The following is a 16,891-nucleotide window of genomic DNA, read 5'->3' on the forward strand; positions in this document are numbered from 1 at the left end:
TATTTGTCTGCAAGCTGAGGATGTTGTCTCAAGGTGTGCATTTAAGGTAGAAAATGGTTCTTGGTAGCGGGCAGTAATGAATGAATCCACAGAAGTGACTTCAGCCTGACTAGGCTTGGCTGGTCCCCTGCAGCCACAAGAACTCAGCAGCATCGTTAGTGAGTTATGAGAGAGGGCTGCTTGCAGCTGAGCGAGAACCACCTCCCTGGAACTCATTTGATGTGTATGACGTAGGTAGTTTGCTTCATGTGGTTTCCACAGTCAGGCCTGGGTAAGGAGTCAGGGACCTCCTGAACACTGTGGATATCAGCAGGCTGATTCAAATTCGGACACTCCTACTCCCTGGAAAAATGTATCACTAACCTTGCGATTTTCCTCTCTGTCTCCATGGGCTGTGTTAGCAGGCACTCTGAGCACCTCAGGACCTTGATGGTTTTGTTTATCATTGCAGCACTTCAGTACAACAGGTAGGAGTAGCTCCTATTCATAAATGGAGACCAGAGGCCTGAAAGCATTGATCCTTCCATTTAATTTCATTAGAAGTCCAAATTCATATAGCTAAAGATCACTTGGTGTTCTCAAGGGTATCTTACTGCTCACACCCAAATTCACTGGTGACTCAGTCTGCTGGGGGTGTGCAAAGCTGCCTCAGACTGATGTAAACTGCAGCCCACAAGCTTCCCCCAGCCCTACCTCAACTCTAATGCCCCAGAGCAGATCCTTCAGCTGCCTGTTCCCTCCTTGCCTTGCTCAGCAAATCCCTCTCCCACAGGCATACTCATAATACACCTGGGGCAGATGCAGGTTCACTCTGTACATCCATCTGTGGTGAGAACTGTGGGAGATAAGCAATGTGACACTAGGCTTGTGAGAGCCTTTCAACTCTCCACCCACACACTGTGAGCCAGGTTAGCCCAAGGCCCTCCCTGGTGGAGGCGGCTGTGTACAAACCCCACAGATGCTACCCCTGCAGCACTGCAGCCTCAGCAACTGAGACCAGCAAGGGGCTGAGTTCTGCTCTGCTGGATTTGGAATAGGTCCAGCAGAAAGCCCTAAACATCACCTTCACAGATGGTTTGAGGCTTTGTATCTCTCTGTTGCATTGGCTGGGGAAGAAAAATATTAACCTGTTTCCCAGTCTAATGAGTCAGTGAGTGGATTATCTATCCAACTACTGCTCCTCTGCTTTGCCACTGATCTGCAGAGATGGTTGCAGGGAGCAGCCACGGCCAGTCCTTCTAGTCAAATTAGCAAGCAACCAAAGAAGGAGTGAAGACAGTAGACCCCACACATTCCCTACTGTGTTACCACTTTGTGTATGGCCTCGTGGTCTGATCTTACCAGCATCATATTCTGGCACAGACCACAGCAAGACACTTTGCTTAGTAATTCCTCTGTTCTTCCCCATTTAAAAGGGAAGCATGAGCACATAGTCATAGAAACACAGAACCATGTAATGGTTTGGGTTGGAAGGGACCTTAAAGATCTATTTCCAACCTTCCTGCCATGGGCAGGGACACCTTCCAAATAGATCAGGCTGCTCAAAGACTAGCCCAGCCATGAACACTTGCAGGAATGGGGCAACCACAACTTCTCTGAGTAACCTGCAGTTACAACACAGATTTGCTGGAAAGAGTGATGCATTTACCTCACATTAATATTTTAATGTTTTATAAGCAGGATAGCAACTACTAAAGAAATTACGCCTTCCCTTTACTAATGGCTTCTGCTTAGGTACTGCACACCAGGAGCAATCATCAGAGGTTTCTCCACTGGATGCAGCAGTTCCACCCTTTCCTGGCTGCATAAGAAAGGACATGCTGTGCTACCAAGGCAGCAAGGAGTCCAGTGACGTGCTAAAAGACACATCACAGGAGGAGCTTCTAGGGGAGATGCTCAGCATGAGACAGATGAGAGATGCAAGGGACTAGTAGTCCTCATGCTGGAAAGATGCATGTGCTATATCTCCTTCCTTGTTAAGTTACATCTGAAATATATTTGCTATTTTCTGGTAAAAAAAAACGGACTGCGTTTTAATTAAGCTTTTCCTGCTGCTCAAGTCAGTTTGATAGTAATTCCTAAGAATCCCGGCCCCTACTGACATGTGAATTACTTCGTTTTCATTTGCTGAAATGCACCAATTAAAAACTCACAGTAGAAGAGCTTCTGAGATACAGCTTGGACATCTCAGTCAAAAACTCTGTGGCTTTGGCAATCTCAGCAATTTATTTTGCCACGGATCACATTTAGTCACAAATTACAGTGTTGAAAGTAGATAACAGAGCCATAAGCTTTCAGTCATAGAAAAAAACAGAATTTGCTCTCTGATGTGGGCTTCTCTCTGATCTGCAGTTTGCCTCAGTTTCAATTCTTGAATATATGGTGAGCCATGCTACACTATATGGAATACCAAAGCTCATATGTTTAGAAGCACAGAAATGTCAATTTCTTGTTGATATCATCAAAGATTTATAGGCTAAATGCAGATAAAGCCTTGCTGACAACAAAGGCTCATTGTATCTCTTATGTTTCATCAAACATGAATCTCAAGTTTCAGAAATACCAACATTCTCATGGTATTTGTCAACATTTTGAGTTGCATCAATTTTCTGGTTCTGGAAAGTCCTGATATTTCTCCTGGACACACAGGCAGAACCACCAAGGAGTGCCAGCTTATTTCCCACATAAGCCCAAACATGTCACAAATTCATGCTTCTGCTTTCAGAAGGTGTGGTCCAACAGAGGTATCAGCATGGTATGGCTCTAACACAACAGAAACCAATCACTTCCTGGGCAGACATGAAGAAAACTTTGTCATGAGCATGTCTTAAAAACAAAACTTTCAGATGATTCTGGTGGATCTATCTGAATGACTCCTGATGAAGATACTGCATGACCGTGAAACATCTGAATGTTCATTAGAGAGGTCCTCAAAGCACTCTCATCCCTTTCCTGCACCTGAATCTAAGAGCACCTGAATCTAATCTTTTCTTTTTTTCCAGACTGATTGAATGGGTATTTAATGAGCCCATACAAAGCTGAACGGTTTCAGTGGGACAGAGAGAGCAGAGACTTGCTGAAAAAGAGCCTACAGTCTGGTGGCTTTCAGTACTCTCCTGGGAGATATTGGTTCAAGTTCCTTTGGTGAGATGAGAGACTTCAACCTTGGTCTTTCATACCTCAAGGAAGCAATCTGAAATATTAATGCTTTTTATCAAGTGACGTGGCACCATTTCCTCTTGTGTGTGAAAACCCAACCTCATTAAAGCACTTAACCTTGGGAAAGTATTAGGCTGTGTAACGTGACTGAAAGGAAGAACTATATTCCAGCAGCTGTCAGGACTCTCTGTGCTACTCCCCACCAAATACCTCAGGCATGCCAGCTTTGATAAATCTCATTTTAGGTGGTATTCCTGGCTTTATGAGAATTTGGTGCCCAACTCAGGGATGCAGCTTCCACTGGAGAACAGAGAGGCAACAGAAGAAATGCTGCAATTCTGAATCAAAATATCCTTGGTGGACTTAGCTATGGCTGTCACGGAAGGACACCATCCATCAAGGGAATCTCAGATCACACACCTCCCCCAGCTAAGAGCATGATAAATTTCTAAAGAACTCCATGGAAGAACTTCCATGGACTTCACTAGGAAGTGGTTTATTTCTTCCGTGCCCCTAATTCCACCGTGATGTTTAAGCACTCCTGTTCACTAACTCCATGATGTAGAGTGCTTACATGACAAATGGAGCATAGTTTATCTCAATTCTCATAAAACTCTGCTGAAAAAAGAAATGGAAGCTATTAAATAATTCAAGGGTGTCATAGCCATCAGCTGGCTGCATATCTGTGAAACACAATGTGCTTACAGAACATGACACTAAATCCTGTCTTACTCAGAAGTGCTGCTAAGAAAAAATATAAACATACAACAAGAAGACTTTTTTCTTCTCATACTGGGTGTCTTTTATTAACAATAACAATGGGAACACAGCATTTCACACCCAAGTAAGGATGAATTGTGATTTCAAATCAATATCACCTTTTTAATTTCTGGATGTAAGATATGTGTATGGTTAAAGATGAGATACAATTGGAGCAACAAGGTGATATAGCACTGGGGCAACAAAATAACTGCAACATCTAATTCTCAAAATTAGAGGGCTTTAAGTTTAAAGCAACCACAGCTAGCACTACAAAGGTCCCTGAATCATATCAGCTACATAAACTAATAAAAGTCACCTGCTCCATAGACGTTCCACAATCTCTAAGCCAAGAGGTGCAGTCCCCTCTGTATACATCAATGGAGTATTAACTGGATATTGCCCCCACTTTGGGAGAAACTCTTAAGGCCATACAGCAGGTGAAAATCAGCAAGGCAGCTGGAGTTGATAGAATTCCACCTGAAGTCTGGAAACATGGAGGCCTTGCACTCCATGCTAAATTTCACAAGTTTGTGGTGCGCTGTTGGGAATTAGGTGAACTACCATCAGACCTTCGTGATACAGTCATCATCATTTTGTGTAAGAAGAAAGAAGTTAAATCAGACTGTTCAAACTACAGGGGTATTACTCTGCTCTCAATTGCTGGCAAAATCCTGGCAGAAGGAATTCTACCTGAAAGTCAATGTGGTTTCAGGGCCAACAGGACTACCACAGACATGGTGTTTGTTCTCAGACAACTGCAAGAGAAGTGTAGGGAAGAGAACAAAGGTCTCTATGTAACCTTTGTTGACCTCACCAAGGCTTTCGATACTGTGAGCAGAAAAGGTCTATGGCAGATTTTGAAACGTTTAGGATGTCCCCCCAAGTTCCTTAAAATGATCATCTCACTTCATGAGGATCAGCACGGCCAAGTCAGATATGGTGATGCACTTTCTGAGCCCTTTCTAATAACCAGTGGCATGAAACAAGGCTGCGTTCTTGCACCAACCCTATTCACAATCTTTTCAGCATGATGCTCCAAAGGGCCATGGCAGACCTCGATGATCAGGATGGTATCTACATTCGATACCATACTGATGGAAGCCTTTTCAACCTAAGGCGACTGAAGGCCCACACTAAGACCTTAAATCATCTTGTCCGGGAGCTGCTTTATGCTGATGACGCCGCCCTTGTTGCCCACACAGAAGCAGCTCAGCAGCGTTCAACGTCCTGCTTTGCAGACGCTGCTGAGCTCTTTGGGCTGGAAGTCAGCTCAAAGAAGATAGAAGTTCTCTATCAACCTGCACCTCAAGAAGTCTTCCATCATCCCCACATCACCATTGGCGAATTAGAGCTCAAATCAGTCCAGCAGTTTAATTACCTAGGTAGTCTCATCTCCTCAGATGGTAAGATTGACGAAGAGATAGACAACAGGTTAGCAAAGGCATATAGTGCTTTCAGAACACTTCATAAAAGAGTTTGGCGAAATAAACACTTGAAGAAAAGTACCAAGATCAGTGTTTACAAAGCCATTGTGCTGTCTACTCTTTTATATGGTTCCGAATCATGGGTCATCTACCGCCACCACCTGCAACTCTTAGAACGCTTCCATCAACGCTGTCTCTGTACAATCCTAAACATCCACTGGTCAGATTATGTGACCAATACATCTTTCTTGAACAAGTAGCAGTTATGAGTATTGAGGCCATGTTGCTGAGAACATAGCTGTGCTGGGCACAACATGTCTCAAGGATGAAGGACCACCACCTCCCTAAGATCTTGCTTTATGGTGAACTTGCCACCAGCTGCCGCAAGAGAGGAGCCCCGAAGAGAAGATACAAGGACTCCCTGAAACAACATCTCAGACTTGGCCACATTGATCTTCATAACTGGTCTACTCTGGCCTCCAATCAGGAGGTCTGGAGACACACCATCTATAACGCTGTTGCTTCTTTTGAGAAAGCACGCAGGATCACTCTTGAGGAGAAAAGACAACGCAGAAAGAATCGTGCCTTGCAGAATATCCCACCTAAGGAGTCCTTCTGCTGTGCCTTTTGCAATCAGACTTGTCTATCTCATATTGGCCTTTTTAGCCACCAGCATGCCTGTAGCAAATGTGGGTAGAGCCCTTCCCAAATCTTCTTTTGCGAAGCCTAGCCATGAAAAAAATATAACCAAGCAGCTTTGGGTTCCCAGAGAGCCCTGCAGCATGGTGTTTTTTTTTTCCTTAAAAGAGGCTATCAAAGTTTCAGACATATTAAATATCATATGAGTCACATTGCAACACACTACGATGGTATTTTTATGTTGTGAACTTGTAGATATATGTTGCTGCACTCAACAATAGACTGAGAGCACATGGATGTGAAACTCAGCTCTGGAAGCACTGGAAGGCTGTGTGGAGCTGAGAGAGCCAGTTCTCATTCACCCCTGCTTCTTGCAATCTTTGTGGGACTCAGATGGGGAGTTGCCTGAAGTGAACCAGCCCCACAACCACAACTGCATTTTTTCTGGGGTGGAGTTTTCTCTCCAAAAGAGAATTTACAAAGAACAAATACTTGGGCAATCGGGATGAGGAAGTGACTGGAACCTAGGAGTGACCCCAGGGAGGTATTGTATTTAAAAATGTGGGCATCCCTATTGACTTTAGTAAAGTGTTCAAGCACAGCTGTAAGTGTGGTATCTATGGTGTTGCCTCTGTGACATGTATGCAAAGCTGAATGTATCAAAATTGGGCAACAAATGCCAGCAGCTGAGCAAGGAGTCACCTAACCAAGAAGTCTCCTTGCAAGGTCAGAGGTGTGCCTTCAACTCTGCCCTGCTGCAGTTTGGGATCCCAGCTCCGTTCCTGCCCCCACTCCATATCCAAAGGCTTCGTTATCTTTAGCAGATAAGCACCAAGTCTTTTTTTTTTTTTTCTCCCCAAAAGCTATACAAGAGGTCAATACCCTCTCTAAAAGCATAGTCGCATGCCACTGTCACAGCCCCTCTGCCTGCAGAATGTAGCTGCTTTGATGCTTAGAGGTTAAGCATGCAGAAGTTTTAAGCATCATAATTTTAGGCACTAGTCCAGGTGATATATAGGCACTGTAAATTCTTCATGGATTTTCCACCCTTCAGGTGCAGTAATCCATTATGGATGTGGTTTATGACACAAAAATACTCGCCAATGGTTTCTGATCCTAGAAAGCAGAGACTGAACAGAGAATGTGGATTCCAAGGAGTAGTCACGGAAAGGTAACTGAAGGAGATCAGAGATTAAAGCAGCTGACAAGGTGCAGAAAATTAAGCACTGAGGTGAGTTAAAGCAGAGAAGGAAAAAAAAGAAAAAACACGATAGCTGCAAATCCGTGTGGCTGTGCATGCACAGGAGTGACTGCCTGGACCATACTGAGTTTCTACTCATGCAGCAGATTCAAAAGGAAAGTTGGCCTTGAACATAGGGCTGCCAAACCATTTTAGTCAAGAAATGTAACTGCTTCAAAGATAGTAAGGTGTGGTGCTGAGACACAACTTCCAATACAAATGGGAAAACATAAAAAAAATACTTCTGTGTTCAGTCTAGCTCCTCCTTTTAGGATATTCTTACCTTCACACATGTACATCCTTAATTACTGAGGCAATTTCACAATGCTCTGACTATGAAGCAGGGCCCTCTTTTGTCCAACAGCAGCTCTGGAGGAGAGGAACTGCAGGGTGAAACAGGCAGTGTCTAAAAATCACATCTACATTCAACACATTTTGGACATTTGCTCAACTAGCCTCGGTCCAACCTTGCAGCTGGAATGCATCTGGTTCGGGTGGATGCAAGAGGAACATGAAACTACACCAGGATGCAAACCGAAGTGCATATGTATTGGGGGTGGGTGTTTGGGAAATTAATTTCAAAAATGCTCCCATGGACATAGTCACCAGGTGAATCCAAAACAAAAAAAAGTCCTGATCTGACTGTCTGTCACTGCTGCAATTGCTTGCAATGCCCCACCATCCCAAGCAGAGCACAGTGCTTACCTCCCCAGCCCCAGAGGCAGCAATTCTCCCCACCCCAAAGGGGTGTGCAGGCAGTGCCTAGGGCCGCGGGAACACTAGTTGTTCCTTCATTCACCACTGTTTAGTGGATCCTCAAAACAGCAGCGTTGCAGTGGGGTTTATAAATTACGAGACAACAGACAAAGTGAATACATAAGACAAAATTAAAGACCTTACTGCTACCTCCCATAAATTATCTCTCAGTATTTTAACAGCATGAATTTACGTGTATGTTAAAAATAGTATGAGAAACAAACCTACCTCGTAGACTAACTAGGCATTAATGAAAAAGCAGAATATTGGTTTGTGTTCTCCAAAACATAAAGAAAGAAAAATATCCCCATCAGTTCTGATAATGCCTTTCCAGGGGAGAGGGAATCATATTCTTCTATACTGAAAAAGAGAGCGATCTTTCGGAGTCGGAAAGAAAATAAATTAAACTAATTACACCCTCCACGCGCGGAGGAATCGAAGGCGCTAAGTCAGCCCAGGAGAGCTGGGCGCTTTGGTTCTGTTCGCTTCACAACTCCCCTGTCGCTGTGCGCGGCCCCAGGGAGGCACCTCCCGCCGCTCCCGCGGGGGCTGCGCGGAGCGGCGCAGGACAGCGCGGTGGTTCCCACCGAGGCTCAGCATCGCCTCCCGGTGCCGTCCCGGGCAAACTCCGACCCCCGGTGACTCCCCCCGAACACACTGGCGGGCTGGGCTGCTCCTGGCACCGCTCCCTTAAAGGGGCCGCGCGTGTGCGAGTTCGGTGTGAGCGCGTTGCACACCCGCTGCCGCTGCCCGGAGCCGCGCAGAGCTGCGCCCGGAGCCCCGCGCCCGCCCCCCGCCCGCCAGCGGCCTCGGCGAGGAGCAAAGCACTTGGCATGTAGGAGCGAAGAGAGAGAAAAGGTGCGGGGCGGAGGGAGGAGAAGGAGGGGGGAGGAAAAAAAAAAAAAGAAAAAAAAAAGAGCTGCCTCTTTAAATGCTGGGGGCTGAGTGCTTGCCGGGGCGTCCGCAGCGGATCCAGCCTCCGTCCCTCCCCTCGGCCGTGCCTCTCCGGAGCTCATGCCCAGCCGCGGAGCCGGCGGCGCGGCGCTCGGGCGCTGCCGCTGCGCGGGGAGCGCGGACCGCGCCGGGCCGGGGCCATGATCGCGATCCAGCCGCGCCGCCGCCCCGCCGCCCGCTCGCCCTAGAGCCGCTCCCGGCGCCGCGCAGCCGGGCCCGCCGGGTAAGTTCGCGGCCGCCCGGAGCCGGGAGAGGGCGGGGGGAGGCGCCCCTGGCCGGCGGCCCGGCCCGGCTCACCTGGGCGGCGGGGCAGGTGCGCACCTCGGCCGTCCCCAGCTCGGACCTCCCGGCCTCCCCGGCGCTCGCAGCCCCCCTCTAACAGGTGGCTCGGTGCCTGCCCCGCTCCCCGGCGGCTCCTGCGCCTCTCTCCTCCTCGCTGCCGCCTAACAGGTGGTGGTGCCGCCGCGCCTTCCTCCGTGCAGGTAGGGAAGTGCCGTGTCCCGTTCCCCCTCCCCCCCGGCCCCGAGGGACTCTCGCAGCCCCGGCGGCTCTGGCAGGGACTGCGCTGAGCGGGGAGAGCCGGGGTGCCGGCTGAGGGGGGAGCCGCGCTTATGCCCCCCCTGCTCCTCTGGGAGCCGCTCACCCCGCGCTGCCTTCATAGCCCCGCCGTGTGTCTGTCTTTGCAGCGGGCATGGGGAACCAGGTGGAGAAGCTGACCCATCTCAACTACAAGGAAGTTCCCACGGCCGACCCGACAGGTATGGACAGAGATGAAGGGCCTAGGATCGGGGTCTCCTATATTTTTTCGAACGACGATGATGAGCTGGAGCAGCAGCAGGATTCAGTGCATGACCTGGGGGGTGAGCACCCTGCCCTGCAGCCCTACGATCCCCAGCTGCACGAGGTGGAGTGCTCAGTGTATTACCGGGATGAGTGTATTTACCAGAAGAGCTTTTCAGAGGAGGACATGCAGCCAGAGGAGGGTGATGAAGGAGGTGGGGGGCATCTGAGCACCTACACCCCGGAGAACCTGCTGAATAGGTGCAAGCCAGGTGACCTGGTGGAGTTTGTGTGCCAAGCGCAGTATCCGCACTGGGTGGTCTATGTCGGGGATTTTCAAGTTGTGCACCTACATCGGCTGGAGGTGGTGAACAGCTTCCTCACCGACGCCAGCCAGGGCAGACGGGGCCGCATTGCCAACCAGCTGTACCGCTACAAACCCCTCAGCCCAGCCGTGGTGGTGCGCAATGCCCTGGAGCAGGTGGGCTGCAAGGATCGGGACTTGAGCTGGAGAAACTCTGAGTGTTTTGCTGCCTGGTGCCGGTACGGCAAGCGAGAGTTTAAAATCGGCGGGGAGCTGCGCATAGGCAAGCAGCCCTACCGATTGCAGATCCGGCTGGGTGATAAGCGCAGTCACACGCTGGAATTTCAGAGCCTGGAGGATCTGATTATGGAGAAGAGGAGAAATGACCAGATCGGTAGGGCTGCTGTGATCCAGGAGCTCTCCAGCCACCTGCAGGCTGCAGAGGAGGAGGAAGAGGAGGAGGAAGACCGTCATCATCATCCAGGTGCTCAGACTGCTGTGGAATAGCAGCCTCAGCACCACCATACTGCTTAGCCTGGGTGATGGGGATTAAAACTGAAGGCTTCGAAATTGAGCTGTTATAAGCCCTTTGGGCTGCTTCGGTGCAGCTTCATTCCAATCACATGTGAAAGGAAGGGGGAAAGCTGATTAAGTGTCTGTGCTTTAGTGCTTAACTCCTTCAGTGCTTGATGATAAAACCCCTGACTTATTTGTAGAGGATAAAACTCAGGGCAATTCTACCCCTCTCCTCTCCCACTTCTTTCCCTTCCTCTCTGCTGTGTTCACACATAGCCTTTTCCTCAACCATCTGCTAGTAGGCTTGACCCTACAAGATGCTAAATGCCTTTGACATCTACTTATCAGCAGAAGTTAATAGTATTTAATACTATTAAGGAGCCAACAATTTTCAGGACATGACCATGTAGCTCTAAACATGAGGATATTGTTTTCCCTTCTCTGCTACTGTTTCTTTTCAGCCGTGGCTTCTGTTGGTATTACAACAAGCTTGCTTGCTTGCCTGGAGCAAAATTTTGTGGATTAGGAGCCAGTGTCCCAAAAGGTGTAAGGCAGGAAGCTCCACTAATTTTGAAGAAATGGGTTTGGTGTGCCTGGTGCCTTCCCAGGTTATAGGAACTTGCAGGTGGGCAGGGGGACCTTTTCCTTTGCTATCAGCATGTGGCTTTGGGGACAGAAAGATGTTTTTATTGGTGATGGATCCTAGGGGATGAGAAACTTTGCCACCCCAGTTAAGGAGTCTGCACACTGGTGTGTGCTGCGACTCTTACAGACTGAACTGTGCCAGTGCTCATTACAGACTGCCTGGCTTCTCCTAAAGCAAATGGCAGAGCTCCTGATTATGCCTGTAGTACAGATCGAGGCAGTAGAAACAGGTTGCTTGTGTGTAAGAGTGTCTTGAGTAAGCTGTCCCTCGAGAGGGTGACCTCTTGGCTGGGTGCTCCTGGCTGTGAGCATGTCACAGGTTCTACATCACCATAAACACAGCTGTGATGGAAAGTGATGGAAGGGAGCACATGCTGGACGATATCACAGGCAGGGGGTTTTGGGTGTTCCTTTTTTTCTTTCCTTACTGCAAAGAAGTTTCCTCTTCATTAAGAATTTCATGTTTCCTTTTTTGCTAATTTTTATGGTATGCAGCTGAGCTATAGCATTAGAGAAAAGGAAAGGACATGCCTCCAAAATTGTGCAAGTCCTTTGGGAGGGGGAGTGCAGTGCCACTTGCCCTGAATGCTCCCTGAACTTGTTTTCAGCTGTTGAACTGCTCTTCCACACAAGCAGTACTGTCAGATCTTTGTCCTGGGATCTGGATTGTGTGAGCAAGCAGTGATTTGGAGACAGTCTCTAAAGCAAAATTCCTTCCCCTTAAAGCACGAGATGATGATGTGAACTTGAAGATAAGCTCGAGTTCATTTAAATAATGGAAGCTAACAGTGTGATGTAAACTTGAAGCATGGTTAATACGGTCTTCCTCGCAGTTGTTTACAGTTATACCACAAATAGCAAAGTACTCTGTGTCCTTTCCACCCCTGAGAAGGGAGCAAAGTTTGTCGTTTAAGAATAGGTAGATACCAGCTTTTGATTAGTTATGTCTATAAAAAGCAACTTTGCCAATGTGAGCCAAGTAGATTGTGGTGTCATGTTTTCTGTCTAAAAGACACAAACTAGAAAAAAGCTGTGAGAGACTACTTCATCCTCACTTCAGAGGAAAAATAATTTTCAGGGTTATGCAAATACATCATATACTGTTCCATTAATGACTCGCATGCCCTCACTTTGGCCTGTGAAACACCCAAATCCAAAGGATAGTTTAACACCAAGCTTCCTTAAAATGCTATAGCTCAGGTGCCTACACTAAGTGTTGGTTTTTTTCACCAATATGCAATTGAGTTATACTCAGGTTACTGTGGTTGTCAAACAGATGTGCAACCTTGATTTGATAGCTTAAAAACTACCCATATCTAACTGTGATAGGGTTAATATGTGGATATCTGCACACAGGTTTTATACAACTACTAGTAACTACTGAAAGCTAAAATGATCACTGAAATAGTCTGAAAAGGAGTGAAGGAGAGTCTCTCTGTTGTACTACTGACTGACATGAGACAACAGATTATCTAGACCATGAACAAATGTCTGGCTGTGGTTTCTTTCATACTGAAACCTTGTACATAACAAAGTTTGTTTCACTGTGTAATATAGCTATGTAAAATAATATTTTCTTACAGATATTTTTGAAATTTTGAAAAAACCCTTCATAACCTTGCATTTGAAAGTAAGTTGTTATGCACATTATTTTCCAGTCCTCCGAATGAGTTTATTTTTCATTTGTGATCTAAAGTATATTCTAGGTCATAAAGTATAGAAACTGCTATAAATGTCAAATATTATGTATCTACAGGGTACTAAACAGTAAACTAGTTGTGAAAATATTTTTCCCTTGTGTCTGAAACATCAGAACTATGACACTTAACTATTTCTCTCCTTCTGAGATATCCTGCGTAATCTGGCTATGTTTTCAATTCTTTATTTCCACTTTTTTGTTTTAATAAGAACAGGACCGAATCTAATTGGGAATGGAGAGCAAAGCTTCTTTGACCAACTGAAATCTTGTCTTGTGCTGATCTTGGTGCTTCTCTGTACTGGTCATGCCTTTAGGGATAAATTCCCTCACAGGCACAGGGCCTTAGCAAAGAATTCCAGAGCTTGAATTGCTTTGTTAGGACAGAGAGTGAAGGGAGAGCTTGCCTCATAGCAAAGCAGAGTCTGGCACGAATTCTGCTGTGTTATAAAACCCATATGCTCCTCTGACACCTGGGATACAGGTGTTTGATATTTAAAACATGGATATCTGGAATTTTTAAATTTCTCTACAAACTATGTTTGGGGACTTACTGTCTCCTGGCATTCCATTATGTGTAAAAGTAGAAGAGGAAGGGAAGCTTGGCACTTTTTAAATTTTGTCTGGAAGAGGGCTACCTCCACATAGGGATTTCTTATTCCAGCAGATAAAGATGCAGCTGTTGAATCTTTAACAGGCAGTTCCTTTTTCCCTACCTGTTGATTAGCCAGTGTTATTTAATAGGTGCTACTAAACACCACTGCACACATTCCTAAGCAGTCTGGTTTTAAAGCCATGGACCTCTAATGAGCTGGATGTGAGAACAGGAATTGTTGTGGTAGCACATCACAACTGCTTGGTTTCTTGTCTTTGCTGTACTTTACTCAGTTACTGTCTGCAGATTGGGCTGGGAATTCTGGAGCTTTAAAGAAAAAGACATCCCAGAAAAACTGACTCTTGTGTATGTGTTTACTTCAGGATTCTTGTGTAGATCACAAAAGAGGGGGAAAGAATAGATAAAAGTACTGTTCACTGCAGCTGCTGCTTTAACACAAAGGAATGCAGGTGTGATCCTTCCGCAGAATGTGTGGTTCAGCAAAGGTCCTAAGCCTTTACTGAAGTTTAAAGTTTTGACTAGACCCTACTTTCAGCCACTTGAGAATCAGTAAGACTATTCACATGTTTTAAGTGTATATTTACATTTCTTAGTGAATGAGGGTCTGGAATTTCAGTCTGAGGTCTCTAGTGGGAGCATGGAGGATCTGAGGTTGCATAATCAATAGGGGAGAACAAGCAGTGCAGTGAAAACTGTTCCTCAAAGGGCCTCTTGTCCAAACAAAGGTCACGGAATCCAGCCCAAACTTTGGCCTCAGTTTCCCCTGGAATTCCAGGGGCTGCACTGATTTGGTGAGAGGTGTGTTACACAGCAGTTGTAAGCTAAGCTGATGATCTGCTGCAGACTGCTCTCTGGTATCTTTGTCTTCTCATGCTTGAACTTTCCCTTGTGTTTTTAACATTTAAAGTTAATATAATTTGTTTTAAGAGCCCTTTGATTGTGCAAACACTTAATCATCTATATGAATTTACTCATGTGGGCATACCTACTGCTGTGATTATCAGTATGCACATGTGAAGGCTGTCAAGGCTGAGCCCCAGATGTGTAAATGTAGCTACAGCTAGGAAATGTAGATGAGCAGTCTTATTTCCCTGGAGTATTCGTGTGTTTCATGCAAATAATATCTTGGAAAAGCCTTTGTAGTAAAACCTACAATTATCCCTTGATCGAGTAATTTTTAAAACACAATTTAGACATTCACCTTCCATGGCAGTGAACAAGGACATAAACTGAAGACTATTTTGTTATCTCTGATTCTGTGTGAATGCAAAATATTGATTACAGCAACTCTCTAGATCTCATCTGGCCAATATAGTAGGCAATTGTAGGGTAGGCAGGGAAAATTCCCAAAAGCTAATTCAAAAACTGTATTTTCGTACTTGGAAAAATACTTTCTTCAGACTGAAGGACCCTAGACTATGGAAGCAAACTTTAAATTGCTTTGTATAAATGAAGCCCTAGGCAAACTCTTTAAGTTTTGTTCATTTGAATTCATTATTCCACTCACTACTAAAGTAGGTAATATTATGTGATGAATCTGTTTCAGATTTTGAATGTAATGGTTTTCTGTTTCTCTTCTCCTTTGGCTAAGCGTTACCAAAGGTCTGTCCTTGGGTATGTGAAGTGTGTTGTTGAACGGTTTCCCACCTGTGCTTTTCTGGCAATTAACAAAACCAATTGTAAAGCTAACAGCCATGTAGGAACAAATATTTTTTAAAGCAAAATTTTAATTTTGTATGACAGATCAGAGACTAGTAACTAAGTAGAGGTAGGAAATACATTGTTTCCAACAGCAGTTTCTATTTGTAAGAAATCTACTGTTAATTGAATATGTGTTGACTACTCTTATAAATCAGTGTGAAGTGATAAGGCCAGGAGAATTTTATCATGGGCTTAGACTTTCAGTTTAGACTTTTTTTAAACTGTGAATGGGAAGAAATCAGGGTGATTTCAAACACCAGTGGTTTAGATGGTTCCTTTGGATTAATATTGAATTAGAAGCTTTCTTTAAATGCACACTTGGAATTCCTGATATTGTAACACTTCATGAAATCATCCACTATAACAAGTGTAATCACAAATATGATTTTTTCCACCATGAGCATTTTCTGTAAGCTGTCTTCTGTCAGTAAATGTTGAATTGTTAGTGCAAATATCTTCTTTTCCTGAGAAAGAAGTACACATCATTGATTGTACCATTTCCTTCAAAATGAAGGGCATTGCATAGTAACTCAAAAGAAATAAAAGATTTATAGTATCTTTTACAACCTTCTTTCTTTTCTTTGTTTTTTTTTTTGAATGGCATGTTTTTCTCCAGCTTTTTGGAAAACTCATAATTTCTCATGATGGATGTATCAAACACAGAACAATCAATATTTTCACTGCCTTCACATGTTAGATGAAAATCTAACTCTTTGGTTGTGTTCTTGCTACAAAGAGAGAGGAAGAATAATCTCTATACAAGGCCAGACCATGAGATGCTTAATAGGTGATAGCTGTATTAAATGCAGTGAGGATCTGGCCCATAATTAAATTTTTAAGTGGAAAATTAATTCAGAGGCAGATCATATAGTATTAGCTGGCACCCAGGCTTGTCTTGTCTGCCAGCAACTGCTTAAGGAACAGATGTAGTGTCTGCTAGAGGGAGAAATGAGAGAACATCAGAACTCAAGGGGAGTTTTGGGGAAAATCTGTAAAACTGTTCAGTTTGTGTGATGTTTTGTCTCATGGCAGATCCATGGATGGTGTGGGATCTGTGTTCTACCCATACCAGATGTAGAGATGTTTCTTACTCAAGGTGACAAGTCCATGTAAGATGTTACATCCGTAGTGTAACCATTCTTAATTCATCAAAGCCTTCCGCTATGTGCATATTCACAATGGCAAAAACAGTGATAGAACCAACAAACTGTACTTCTCCCTGAGATCCTGACCAGAAAGGGCTATTTGAATCTTGCACAAAAACACTGAGTCAGCTTAAGTAAGAATTCTTTGAGTGAAACCATCCTGAGGAAATGTAGTTGTAACAAGATGAGACTTCTGATGAAAGTATGGGTGGAGATCTTCTCTCTTCTGTGGTTTGCAGCTGTTCTTGACAGCTGTCTCTTAGGTGTGACAGTATGAGACAAATTTTTTATTGGAGACAGCAGCTTTTAAGGCTCAGGGCTGCAGGTGTGACTCTACCATAACATCAGATTTGTAGCTCTGGCATGGACTTGGGTGACTTTGAACAAGATGTATGAGGCACCCAGCTGTGCTCAATGTGACTGTGAGAGCACCTGAATTTTCAGATGTGTGATGTTAGATTTGAAAACATGAAGAACCAAAAATGTAAGCTGGTTGACTGAATCATTACTTGAAAATCTCTGCTCAGCTGTCACCTGGCGCTTGAGGTCGCTGA

The 16,891-nt window shown here is 45.1% G+C and overlaps 1 protein-coding gene and 1 long non-coding RNA gene across 4 annotated transcripts in view; one reads left to right on the plus strand and one right to left on the minus strand.

Annotated features, from left to right (window-relative positions):
* The window catches only part of LOC135409463 (uncharacterized), a 30,703-nt gene extending 22,069 nt beyond the window's left edge, over positions 1 to 8,634 (minus strand). Inside the window, exons 1-2 of the long non-coding RNA XR_010428222.1 lie at positions 8,209 to 8,634; positions 7,508 to 7,607 (exon numbers count right to left, since the gene is read on the minus strand). This is a non-coding gene — a long non-coding RNA (uncharacterized LOC135409463). The remainder of the gene's footprint in view (positions 1 to 7,507; positions 7,608 to 8,208) is intronic.
* An 81-nt stretch (positions 8,635 to 8,715) lies between these two features.
* On the plus strand, positions 8,716 to 15,758 carry LRATD2 (LRAT domain containing 2). 3 transcript variants are annotated; one of them, XM_064645032.1, is made up of 2 exons: positions 8,716 to 8,838; positions 9,621 to 15,758. In XM_064645032.1, the coding sequence occupies exon 2, from the start codon at positions 9,626 to 9,628 to the stop codon at positions 10,523 to 10,525; it is 900 nt and encodes a 299-aa protein (XP_064501102.1). In that variant the 5' UTR covers positions 8,716 to 8,838; positions 9,621 to 9,625; the 3' UTR covers positions 10,526 to 15,758. The 3 variants fall into 3 exon arrangements, with proteins under 3 accessions (XP_064501102.1, XP_064501082.1, XP_064501093.1); XM_064645012.1 differs by lacking the exon at positions 8,716 to 8,838 and adding an exon at positions 8,912 to 9,416; XM_064645023.1 differs by lacking the exon at positions 8,716 to 8,838 and adding an exon at positions 8,912 to 9,157.
* Positions 15,759 to 16,891: the final 1,133 nt, after the last annotated feature.

The sequence above is a fragment of the Pseudopipra pipra genome, chromosome 1 (genome assembly GCF_036250125.1).
Source record: "Pseudopipra pipra isolate bDixPip1 chromosome 1, bDixPip1.hap1, whole genome shotgun sequence".
Lineage (NCBI taxonomy): Eukaryota > Metazoa > Chordata > Aves > Passeriformes > Pipridae > Pseudopipra > Pseudopipra pipra.